Source organism: Cervus elaphus, chromosome 1 (assembly GCF_910594005.1).
Source record: "Cervus elaphus chromosome 1, mCerEla1.1, whole genome shotgun sequence".
In the NCBI taxonomy this organism is placed as follows: Eukaryota; Metazoa; Chordata; class Mammalia; order Artiodactyla; family Cervidae; genus Cervus; species Cervus elaphus.
Window position 1 is genome coordinate 92,958,036 of NC_057815.1, and position 13,122 is coordinate 92,971,157.

Here is a 13,122-nt window from a genome sequence, read left to right on the forward strand (position 1 = left end):
TGGCATCTGGTCCCATCACCTCATGGGAAATAGATGGGGAGACAGTGGAAACAGTGTCAGACTTTATTTTTTTGGGTCCCAAAATCACTGCAGATGGTGACTGCAGCCATGAAATTAAAGACGCTTACTCCTTGGAAGGAAATTTATGGCCAACCTAGATAGCATATTAAAAAGCAGAGACATTACTTTGCCAACAAGGGTCCGTCTGGTCAAGGCTATGGTTTTTCCAGTGGTCATGTATGGATGTGAGAGTTGGACTATAAAGAAAGCTGAGCACCGAGAAATTGATGGTTTTGAACTGTGGTGTTGGAGAAGACTCTTGAGAGTCCCTTGGACTGCAAGGAGATCCAACCAGTCCATCCTAAAAGAGATCAGTCCTGGGTGTTCATTGGAAGGACTGATGCTGAAGCTGAAACTCCAGTCCTTTGGTCACCTCATGCGAAGAGCTGACTCATTGGAAAAGACCCTGATGCTGGGAGGGATTGGGAGCAGGAGGAGAAGGGGTCGACAGAGGATGAGATGGCTGGATGGCATCATTGACTCGATGGGCATGAGTTTGGATAAACTCCAGGAGTTGGTGATGGACAGGGAGGCCTGGCGTGCTGTGATTCGTGGGGTCGCAAAGAGTCAGACACAACTGAGCGACTGAACTGAACTGAATATACATTCATCTATGCTTGCTAAGGAAGTTAGGAAAACAGAGATAAGACAGAGATTAGCAGGGGCAGGGTGGGTTGTTCAGTATCTCCAGTTCTCTGGGTAGTTCTAAATGGTAAAAAGTTGTAAATGGTATACTTTCATTTGATCAGGCCAAAAATAAACAGTTGATGGAGGTAAAACATATTCTTGGTTCTTCCTAAACATATGCCACCCACAAGGCTTGTAGTGGGCTAAGGAATAAGAAGAGTCTGCCAGCAAGTTTAATTTCCCAATACAAAAGTATTGTGCAAGGTCAAGGTTGGGTCTGCGTGGCTGATATCATTTTAATTTGTAAAAGGGGAATGGGAACTTTGGGTTTCTCCTTAGGTCTGAGAAGTTTTATATCTTCTCTATTTCCCTAGTCTATTTCCCACAATGCCACGCCATAATTATCACAAGGTGGTACCTCTGGTGAAGTCACTGTGTGCCAAGCATGGACTGCCGTACGTGAATAAGCCCATGTTGAAGGCATTTGGAGATATTGTCAGGTAATAACAGTCCCGCAACCCACAATTCTCATTTTCTTTCACTGCTGGTCCCCAGACTCTTCACTTCTTTATGAATCATTCAGCCAATAGCTATTTATTAAGGAACAGCCACATGCCCACCATGGACATGAGGCTCTATAAGGACTGAGTCTCTATAAGGAGCAACACTAACACAGAACTGATAACAATAATTGCTACCATTTACCTGCTGCCTTCTGGGTACTTCTTAGTGCCTTGATGCCCTACTAAATTTCAAGCTTCTTATAAACTAGGGTTCTGTATTATTTGTCTTTGTATCACCCAAAGAGCCTTGACATGCTTTAGAACTTAACTGGTGGAAGGGACTCTCAAATCATCTGGTCCAGGGTTGCAAACTAAGATGTTTGCAGGGTCTGATGGGACAGGCAGGGGTGACTCTTTCTATAGGAACTGAGAATCCATACTCATCCTAAACCATGCACAGTTCCCTGGAGAATCCTGTGCTTGTCAAATAGCCAAAACCTTGGTTGAATCTTTTTTATTTTTTTAATTTTAAGATTAGGAAAAAGAAAAACACTATCTTATTAACATGAATAAATAAGCCATCAAGGCTAGACCTAGTCAGATCTGATCCCTGAACAGTGATCCATCTTCACTTTATACCACTGCCCTCCTCCTTTCCTGCCCTCCAGATATCTGACCTCCATTCAGCTGCTACATAACTCCCTGCCGCTTGTCCATGACACATCCTTGGTCATGTTTTCTTCTACCAGAATAATCTTCCAACCTGCCTCCCCTCTCCTATCACCTTCTCCGTTTCCACTCACTCTCCAAAGCTCACCTGAACGGTCTTTTGTTCATCTCAGTCCTCCCTTGCCCCCAAGTCTAAACCTGTCACATTTGCTTCTTATAACACTTGTTTCTCTTCATGTCTGACCTTTATCACAATCATGATTAAATAGCATATTGGGTAATATGTGTCTCCCAATGCAGACCAGGAACTCCAGGTGGACAAGACTCTTATCACTCCCTTTCACTTCTGTATCACCAGAGCCTAGAAAATGTTTCACTTTATAAAGTAAGAGAGGTCGGTGGATACAGGATGAGTTGGTTTATAGTTATATGTTTTATCTTATAGAGATTCAGCAGAGCTTTTTCTCTTAATACTGGAGGAAAGGAAACTGATGCTTTGGAGTATAGAAAAGCATAAAACAAAAGAAAATCTCAATCTCCTCCATATAGAAAATGTGAAATCGAGGGAGGAGCCAAGATGGCGGAGGAGTAGGACGGGGAGACCACTTTCTCTCCTACAAATTCATCAAAAGAATAACTGAACGCAGAGCAAACTTCGCAAAACAACTTCGGATCGCTAGCTGAGGTCATCAGGCGCCCAGAAAAGCAGCCCATTGTCTTTGAAAGGAGGTAGGACAAAGTATAAAAGATAAAAAGTGAGACAAAAGAGCTAAGGACGGAGATCCATCCCGGGAGCTCTTAGGCGGCATTGCTTGGGGTAGGGTCCGGGCCGAGTGCCCTGAGGACAATCGGAGGGAACTTCTGTGAGTTGCCAACTTGAACTGTGGGAGACCAAAAGAGAGAGAGTAAATTAACCGGCCCGAACACACTGCCGGCAGTTCGCAGAACAAAGAGACCGAGAGGGTCCAGAGAGGAGCTCGCAGGCTGCGGACCGGCCCAGCCCCGCCGGAGGCAGGAGGCAGGGGGGAGGGGAAGGTCGCGGCGAGACACAGGGCGCAGGCACCCGACCGGCGCGGGCGGGGACTGGGGCTGGGGACGCGGAGGGCAGAAGGCGCACGCACCCGACTGGCGCCAGCGGAAACTGAGACTGGGTCCGCGGAGGGGAGTGGCCGCGCCACACCTGGGGATAGTGCGCCCATCAAGCCCCTCGCTGCCTGGACCGCTCTGACGGGGAAGGCACAGAGAGCAGGCGCAGCTTTTCCTTCTGCGCTTTTGTGGAACACCCGAGGGCTGGAACCTAGCGCAGCGCGGGGCGCGCTCCATATAGAACAGCCGGGAGCCTGAGCAGCACAGACGGAGAAAGCAGCGTCAGCCCCTCCCGGCAGTGCCAGCCCGCCCCCGCAGGGCCAGCCCCTCCCCGCAGCGTCAGCCCCGCCCCGCAGCGCCAGCCCATCCCCGCAGCGTCAGCCCCTCCCGGCAGCCCCAGCCCATCCCCGCGGCGCAAGCCCGTCCCCATAGCGCCAACCACTCCCGCCAGCGTCAGCCCCTCCCGGCAGCGCGACGGAACTAGCTACCTGAGTAAGAGTCCACCTCCGCCCGCCTGTGTCAGGGCGGAAATGAGGCTCTGAAGAGACCGGCAAACAGAAGCCAAATAAACAAAGGGAACCGCTTCAGAAGGGTCTGGTGCAACAGATTAAAATCCCTCTAGGAAACACTGACTACACCAGAGGGGCCTGTAGATATCGAGAAGTGTAAGCTGGAACGAGGAGCTATCTGAAACTGAGCCGAACCCACACTGACCGCAACAGCTCCAGAGAAAATCCTAGATATAATTTTACTTTTTTCTCTTTTTTTTATTTATTTTTATTTTTTTTTAATTTTTTTTCTTTTTTCTTTCTTCTCTTTTATTTTCCTTTAAAATCCCCTATTACTCCCCCATTACTCCTTAACTTTCATTTCCACAGACTTTTACGATTTTTTTAATTAGGGGGAAAAAAAAAATTTTTTTTTTTTTCTTTTTTTTCTTTTTCTTTCTTCTTTTTTTCTTTTTTTTCTTTCCTTTTTCTCTTCTATTTTCTATTTTTTTCTCTTATTTCTTTTAAAGTCCTCTAGTACTCCTCTACTACTCCTTAATTTTCATTTTCAATACACTATAACCTTACAAAAAAAAAAAAAAGAAGAGAAGCCCTATTTTTAAACCGAAGATTATTCTCTCCCAATCTTGACTCTCTGTTTTCTACCTCAGAACACCTCTATTTCCTCCTTTCCCCTTCTCTTCCCAATCCAATTCTGTGAATCCTTGTAGGTGACTGGGCTACGGAGAACACTCTGGGAACAGACAGCTGCGTAGATCTGTCTCTCTCCTCTTGAGTCCCCCTTTTTCTCCTCCTGTTCATCTCTATCTCCCTCCTCCCTCTCCTCTTCTTCATGTAACTCTGTGAACCTCTCTGGGTGTCCCTAACGGGGGAGAATCTTTTAGCCATTAACCTAGAAGTTTTCTTATCAGGGCTGTATAGTTGGAGAAGTCCTGAGACTACAGGAAGAAGAAAACTGAAATCCAGAGGCAGGAGACTTAAGCCCAAAACCTGAGAACACCAGAAAACTCCTGACTACATGGAACTTTAAGTAATAAGTGACCGTCCAAAAGCCTCCATACCTACACTGAAACCAACCACCACCCAAGAGCCAATAAGTTTTAGAGCAAGACATACCACGCAAATTCTCCAGCAACGCAGGAACATAGCCCTGAACATCAACATACAGGCTGCCCAAGGACACACCTAACACATAGACCCATCTCAAAACTCAGTACTGGGCACTCCATTGCTCTCCAAAGAAAAGAAATCAAGTTCCACGCACCAGAACACTGACACAAGCTCCCCTAACCAGGAAATCTTGACAAGCCAATCGTCTAACCCCACCCACTGGGTAAATCCTCCACAATAAAAAGGAACCACAGACCTCCAGAATACAGAAAGCCCACTCCAGATACAGCAATCTAAACAAGATGCAAAGGCAAAGAAATACCCAACAGGTAAAGGAACATGAAAAATGCCCACCAAGTCAAACAAAAGAGGAGGAGATAGGGAATCTACCTGAAAAAGAATTTAGAATAATGATAAAAAAATGATCCAAAATCTTGAAAACAAAATGCAGTTACAGATAAATAGCCTGGAAACAAAGATTGAAAAGATAGAAGAAATGTTTAATAAAGACCTAGAAGAAATAAAAAAGAGTCAATTAAAAATGAATAATGCAATGAATGAGATCAAAAACACTTTGGAGGGAACCAAGAGTAGAATAACGGAGGCAGAAGATAGGATAAGTGAGGTAGAAGATAAAATGGTGGAAATAAATGAAGCAGAGAGGAAAAAAGAAAAAAGGATCAAAAGAAATGAGGACAATCTCAGGGACCTCTGGGACACTGTGAAACGCCCCAACACTCGAATCATAGGAGTTCCAGAAGAAGAAGACAAAAAGAAAGGCCATGAGAAAATACTCAAGGAGATAATAGCTGAAAACTTCTCTAAAATTGGGAAGGAAATAGCCACCAAAATCCAAGAAACCCAGAGAGTCCCAAACAGGATAAACCCAAGGCGAAACACCCCAAGACACATATTAATCAAATTAACAAAGATCAAACACAAAGAACAAATATTAAAAGCAGCAAGGGAAAAACAACAAATAACACACAAAGGGATTCGCATAAGGATAACAGCTAATCTATCAATAGAAACCCTCCAGGCCAGAAGGGAATGGCAGGACGTACTGAAAGTAATGAAAGAGAATAACCTACAGCCTAGATTACTGTATCCAGCAAGGATCTCATTCAGATATGAAGGAGAATTCAAAAGCTTTACAGATAAGCAAAAGCTGAGAGAATTCAGCACCACCAAACCAGCTCTTCAACAAATGCTAAAGGATCTTCTCTAGACAGGAAACACAGAAAGGTTGTATAAACGTGAACCCAAAACAACAAAGTAAATGGCAACGGGACCACACCTATCAATAATTACCCTAAATGTAAATGGGTTGAATGCCCCAACCAAAAGACAAAGATTGACTGAATGGATACAAAAACAAGACCCCTATATATGCTGTCTACAAGAGACCCACCTCAAAACAAGAGACACATACAGACTAAAAGTGAAGGGCTGGAAAAAAACATTTCACGCAAACGGAGACCAAAAGAAAGCAGGAGTCGCAATACTCATATCAGATAAAATAGACTTTCAAATAAAGGGTGTGAAAAGAGACAAAGAAGGACACTACATAATGATCAAAGGATCAATCCAAGAAGAAGATATAACAATTATAAATATATATGCACCCAACATAGGAGCACCGCAATATGTACGGCAAATGCTAACGAGTATGAAAGAGGAAATTAATAGTAAAAAAATAATAGTGGGAGACTTTAATACCGCACTCACAACTATGGATAGATCAACTAAACAGAAAATTAACAAGGAAACACAAACCTTAAATGACACAATGGAGCAGCTAGACCTAACTGATATCTATAGGACATTTCACCCCAAAACAATCAACTTCACCTTTTTCTCAAGTGCACACGGAACCTTCTCCAGAATAGATCACATCCTGGGCCATAAATCTGGTCTTGGAAAATTCAAAAAAATTGAAATCATTCCAGTCATCTTTTCTGACCACAGTGCAGTAAGATTAGATCTCAATTACAGGAAAAAAATTGTTAAAACTTCAAACATATGGAGGCTAAATAACACGCTTCTGAATAACCAACAAATCATAGAAGAAATCAAAAAAGAAATCAAAATATATATAGAAATGAATGAAAATGAAAACACAACAACCCAAAACTTATGGGACACTGTAAAAGCAGTGCTAAGGGGAAGGTTCATAGCATTACAGGCTTACATCAAGAAACAAGAAAAAAACCAAATAAATAACCTAACTCTACACCTAAAGCAATTAGAGAAGGAAGAAATGAAGAACCCCAGAGTTAGCAGAAGGAAAGAAATCTTAAAAATCAGGGCAAAAGTCTGTTCTGTATTTCTGTGTGAGACACAGAAATACAGAACAGACTTTTGAACTCTGTGGGAGAAGGTGAGGGTGGGATGTTTCAAAAGAACAGCATGTATACTATCTATGGTGAAACAGATCACCAGCCCAGGTGGGATGCATGAGACAAGTGCTCCGGCCTGGTGCACTGGGAAGACCCAGAGGAATCGGGTGGAGAGGGAGATGGGAGGGGGGATCGGGATGGGGAATAAGTGTAAATCTATGGCTGATTCATATCGATGTATGACAAAACCCACTGAAATGTTGTGAAGTAATTAGCCTCCAACTAATAAAAAAATTAAAAAAAAAAAAAAAAAAAATCAGGGCAGAAATAAATTCAATAGAAAGTAAAGAGACCATAGCAAAAATCAACAAAGCTAAAAGCTGGTTTTTTGAAAAAATAAACAAAATTGACAAACCATTAGCAAGACTCATTAAGAAACAAAGAAAGAAAAACCAAATTAACAAAATTAGAAATGAAAATGGAGAGATCACAACAGACAACACTGAAATACAAAGGATCATAAGAGACTACTACCAGCAGCTCTATGCCAATAAAATGGACAACTTGGATGAAATGGACAAATTCTTAGAAAAGTATAACTTTCCAAAACTGAACCAGGAAGAAATAGAAGATCTTAACAGACCCATCACAAGCAAGGAAATCGAAACTGTCATCAAAAATCTTCCAGCAAACAAAAGCCCAGGACAAGATGGCTTCACAGCTGAATTCTACCAAATATTTAGAGAAGAGCTAACAACTATCTTACTCAAACTCTTCCAGAAAACTGCAGATGAAGGTAAGCTTCCAAACTCATTCTATGAGGCCACCATCACCCTAATTCCAAAACCAGACAAAGATGCCACAAAAAAAGAAAACTACAGGCCAATATCACTGATGAACATAGATGCAAAAATCCTTAACAAAATTCTAGCAAACAGAATCCAACAACATATTAAAAAAATCATACACCATGACCAAGTGGGCTTTATCCCAGGAATGCAACGATTCTTTAATATCCGCAAATCAATCAATGTAATACACCACATTAACAAATTGAAAGATAAAAACCATATGATTATCTCAATAGATGCAGAGAAAGCCTTTGACAAAATTCAACACTCATTTATGATTAAAACTCTCCAGAAAGCAGGAATAGAAGGAACATACCTCAACATAATAAAAGCTATATATGACAAACCCACAGCAAGCATCACCCTCAATGGTGAAAAATTGAAAGCATTTCCCCTGAAATCAGGAACAAGACAAGGGTGCCCACTCTCACCACTACTATTCAACATAGTGTTGGAAGTTTTGGCCACAGCAATCAGAGCAGAAAAGAAGTAAAAGGAATCCAGATAGGAAAAGAAGAAGTAAAACTCTCACTGTTTGCAGATGACATGATCCTCTATATAGAAAACCCTAAAGACTCTACCAGAAAATTACTAGAGCTAATCAATGAATATAGTAAAGTTGCAGGATATAAAATTAACACACAGAAATCCCTTGCATTCCTATATACTAACAATGAAAAAACAGAAAGAGATTAAGGAAACAATACCATTCACCATTGCAACAAAAAGAATAAAATACTTAGGAGTATATCTACCTAAAGAAACAAAGGACCTATACATAGAAAACTATAAAACACTGATGAAAGAAATCAAAGAGGACACAAACAGATGGAGAAACATACCGTGTTCATGGATTGGAAGAACCAATATTGTCAAAATGGCTATTCTACCCAAAGCAGTCTATAGATTCAATGCAATCCCTATCAAGCTACCAACGGTATTTTTCACAGAACTAGACCAAAGAATTTCACAATTTGTATGGAAATACAAAAAACCTCGAATAGCCAAAGTAATCTTGAGAAAGAAGAATGGAACTGGAGGAATCAACCTGCCTGACTTCAGACTCTACTACAAAGCCACAGTCATCAAGACAGTATGGTACTGGCACAAAGACAGAACTATAGATCAATGGAACAGAATAGAAAGCCCAGAGATAAATCCACGAACCTATGGACACCTTATCTTTGACAAAGGAGGCAAGGATATACAATGGAAAAAAGACAACCTCTTTAACAAGTGGTGCTGGGAAAACTGGGTGCTGGGTCAACCACTTGTAAAAGAATGAAACTAAAACACTTTCTAACACCATACACAAAAATAAACTCAAAATGGATTAAAGATCTAAATGTAAGACCAGAAACTATAAAACTCCTAGAGGAGAACATAGACAAAACACTCTCTGACATAAATCACAGCAAGATCCTCTATGACCCACCTCCCAGAATATTGGAAATAAAAGCAAAACTAAACAAATGGGACCTAATGAAACTTAAAAGCTTTTGCACTACAAAGGAAACTATAAGTAAGGTGAAAAGACAGCCCTCAGAATGGGAGAAAATAATAGCAAATGAAGAAACGGACAAAGGATTAATCTCAAAAATATACAAGCAACTCCTGCAGCTCAATTCCAGAAAAATAAATGACCCAATCAAAAAATGGGCCAAAGAACTAAACAGACATTTCTCCAAAGAAGACATACAGATGGTAACAAACACATGAAAAGATGCTCAACATCACTCATTATTAGAGAAATGCAAATCAAAACCACAATGAGGTACCATTACACGCCAGTCAGCATGGCTGCTATCCAAAAGTCTACAAGCAATAAATGCTGGAGTGTGTGTGGAGAAAAGGGAACCCTCTTACACTGTTGGTGGGAATGCAAACTAGTACAGCCGCTATGGAAAACAGTGTGGAGATTTCTAAAAAAACTGGAAATAGAACTGCCATATGACCCAGCAATCCCACATCTGGGCATACACACTGAGGAAACCAGATCTGAAAGAGACACGTGCACCCCAATGTTCATCGCAGCACTGTTTACAATAGCCAGGACATGGAAGCAACCTAGATGCCCATCAGCAGATGAATGGATAAGGAAGCTGTGGTACATATACACCATGGAATATTACTCAGCCATTAAAAAGAATTCATTTGAACCAGTCCTAATGAGATGGATGAAGCTGGAGCTTGTTATACAGAGTGAAGTAAGCCAGAAAGATAAAGAACATTACAGCATACTAACACATATATATGGAATTTAGAAAGGTGATAACGATAACCCTATATGCAAAACAGAAAAAGAGACACAGAAATGCAGAACAGACTTTTGAACTTTGTGGGAGAATGTGAGGGTGGGATATTTCAAAAGAACAGCTTGTATACTATCTATGGTGAAACAGATCACCAGCCCAGGTGGGATGCATGAGACAAGTGCTCTGGCCTGGTGCACTGGGAAGACCCAGAGGAATCGGGTGGAGAGGGAGGTGGGAGGGGGGATCGGGATTGGGAATACATGTAAATCCATGGCTGATTCATATCAATGTATGACAAAACCCACTGGAAAAAAAAAATAATAAAAAAAATAAAAATAAATAAATAAATAAAATAAAATCAAGAAAAAAAAGAAAACGTGAAATCACTTTCTAAAACATGTCAGTATTTGCCTCCCTCCACCAGGCAAGATAGAAAGAGGTCTTTCAGTTATAGCTGAAAATGACAATGTTATAAAATATTGAGTAAAAGAGCGAATGCTCCTTGAAGTAGCTCCTTTGACCTGAGTCTCAGCTACTCATGCTTTTGTCTATTCCTCTTGCAGGGCCCTGAAGAAGTCCACAGCCCTCTGGAAGGAGGCTTACTGCATGCATCCAGAAATATAATGCAGATGTGCAGGTGCTAAAGAGAAAACCACAGGCCCCAAAATTGTCACTTGTGCTAAAGCCCATGACACCAAACCTCCATAATACCTGACACAATTGCAGTTACAGCCTTCCCCAAAAATGTAATCTTAATCATCTAGTCTGGAATTTTGGTGTAGGCAATGTGGTGGTGATCTGTTGTGTTTTACTCCTTCTCCATTCCTATCCCTGGCCCAGAGAAAGGACATATATATATCTGCATGATAAAACCCTTGTAATCCCCCCCAAAAAAAGGTGTCTGCCCTGAATATACTTTGCTGATGGCTTCTTTGCCCCTCATTTCTTCCTATAAAAACCTTCCATTTGCACAACCCCTCAGAATTCCCTTCTGCTTAGTCACTGGGATATTGCTGGATTCAGAAGTCATTGAATAAAGCCAAGGAAATCTTCAAATTTACTCAATTGAATTTTTTTTTAACAGCTTGTTCAATAAACTTCCCAGAGGAGGACACCCAAGGCCTATTACTTTCACAACTTCCCAGATCACTGAGCATGGCATTAGAATTAATTCAGATGATCAATCCTGTGGATCATTTCTGCCCTCTTCTCACAGGCCACATGAATAAAGATGGCTTAACTGGGCAGGCTTCCATTTAAACTAAATGATTTATGAGAGTTACGTTACAGTCCTACCTGAAATTCTTCAATGGATTCCCATTGCCCTTGGAATAAAGTTGCAATCTGCAACCTGGTGATTGCCAGCAGACGACCAGCACCGGCCTTCCTCCCAGAAAACTCTCCCCCCTTGTGCCACTCCCTCCCTCAGCTTCAGGCCCAGGCAGCCAAAGCAGGCACAAGGGAAGAATGTCTGACCTCAAATAACACCCAAAAACTAAGTCTCCATACCACCCCCAGGGAACCAAAGGATCAGGACATGACTAGAACTTGAATGCCAGAATCCTTTCAGAAGTGAAGGGTTCTCCATCCTAGAAGATCCCAGGTTGAAGCTTCAACCATATCTTATCATAAAAGGACAAGTTCCAAAGCCCACTAATTGAAACCTGCTCCACCAACATTTCTGCCAACTAATACATCCTCCACAAACTCATAATGTTTGACCGAACCCCAGATCAAAGACACAGATTTGAGCCCTTCCCGTGTCTCATTGCCAGTTGGCCTCAAAACACTCTTCTCAAAAGCTGGTGCCGTAGTATTGGTTTCTATGTGCTTCAAGCAGTGAGCCCTTTGCTTGGTAAAGATTTCAGGGAAGCCTCCACATTAATTCAAGGCCTCCTTGTGATATACTCTGTAGTAATTACTAGAGGTATATTTTTACATCCATTTGTGTGATTCCTTATTCTACCACTGTAACCTGAAATATCCATAAAAGTAGAGACTTTCTGACATTATAGAGACACTCAATGAAGACATGCAGAAGGAAGGGAGGGAGGGAGGGAGCTGGAGGGGAGAAAGGAAGGAAGGAAAGAAGGAAGTGTCAACTACAAACTGGCACTTGACAGCTACCTCTACAAGGAATAAATCAAGTGCTGCTGCAGCTGCTGACATTCAATACCCTCTGAAAGGAATTAAGAGTGGAGAACAGGAATGAGGCACTCTGTGCTCTTGGAAAAACTTGCAGGAAAAGTCTTCAGATAGTTAGATATTTTCAGGAGGAGATTTTATGAGCCCAGTTACTACATCTGTTCATATCCAGAAAAGCACTAAACTCATTAATGGTGAATTTGGTCCTCATGACTAGCAGCAAACCTCTGCCAAAATGTGTGCATGATTGCAGGTGCCCCCTTCACTAAAATCATATATGACACTTACCTCATCCCCTAACAAGACATTGAAATGTTTTCAGAGATAAAAGAAAACTGAAAGTCAGGCAGCAGTTGCTCTTTGGAGCAGTTTCTCAGAGCTATCAGAAATGCTGTCTCCCTGGCTGTAGTCCTCATTTTACCCCAACAAAACTTAACTCACAGCTCTCATGTTGTACGTTTCTTTCAGTCTACAGGAGGAAGGAAGGAAGGGAGGGAGGGAGGATGCAGGAAGTAAAAGCTGTGTGTAAATGTTGCTGTTATTCAGCAGAATCAAGAAATGGATTGGAGATTTGGGGATAACATAGCATGAATTCAACCTGGGGAAAGTTCACTTTCCCTAGGACTTTTCTCTGCTACTCTATTTCCTTGAAAGCCTCCTTTCTTTTGATAAAGTCAGATAGTAAAAAATTGCCTACATTTTTAGTCAGGCATTAGATAAGGGTGAATGATGGGATTAGAAGTCAGGAACCTCAGTCCAAATTTCAGCTCCTCAGTACCCTACCATGAAATTGGCCATGGCTCTCACACATTGCCTTGATCTATAAAATAGGTGAGTGCATAATATTACCTGGCCTATTCGCATCAATGCATTGTTGGGACAGACAAATAAAGTAAGGTAAATAGAATACTTTCATAAGCCAGGAACACTCATTCAGATGCTGGTTGTTATTATTAATGTAATGAGGG

General features: G+C 41.6%; 1 protein-coding gene across 1 annotated transcript in view; it reads left to right on the forward strand.

The window, feature by feature from the left end:
* The window catches only part of LOC122702889 (fatty acid desaturase 2-like protein FADS2B), a 60,149-nt gene extending 49,516 nt beyond the window's left edge, over nt 1-10,633 (forward strand). Inside the window, exons 11-12 of the mRNA XM_043916848.1 lie at nt 1,062-1,187; nt 10,573-10,633. Coding sequence (XP_043772783.1) covers nt 1,062-1,187; nt 10,573-10,633 — 187 coding nt within the window. The remainder of the gene's footprint in view (nt 1-1,061; nt 1,188-10,572) is intronic.
* The last annotated feature ends 2,489 nt before the right edge of the window (nt 10,634-13,122 follow it).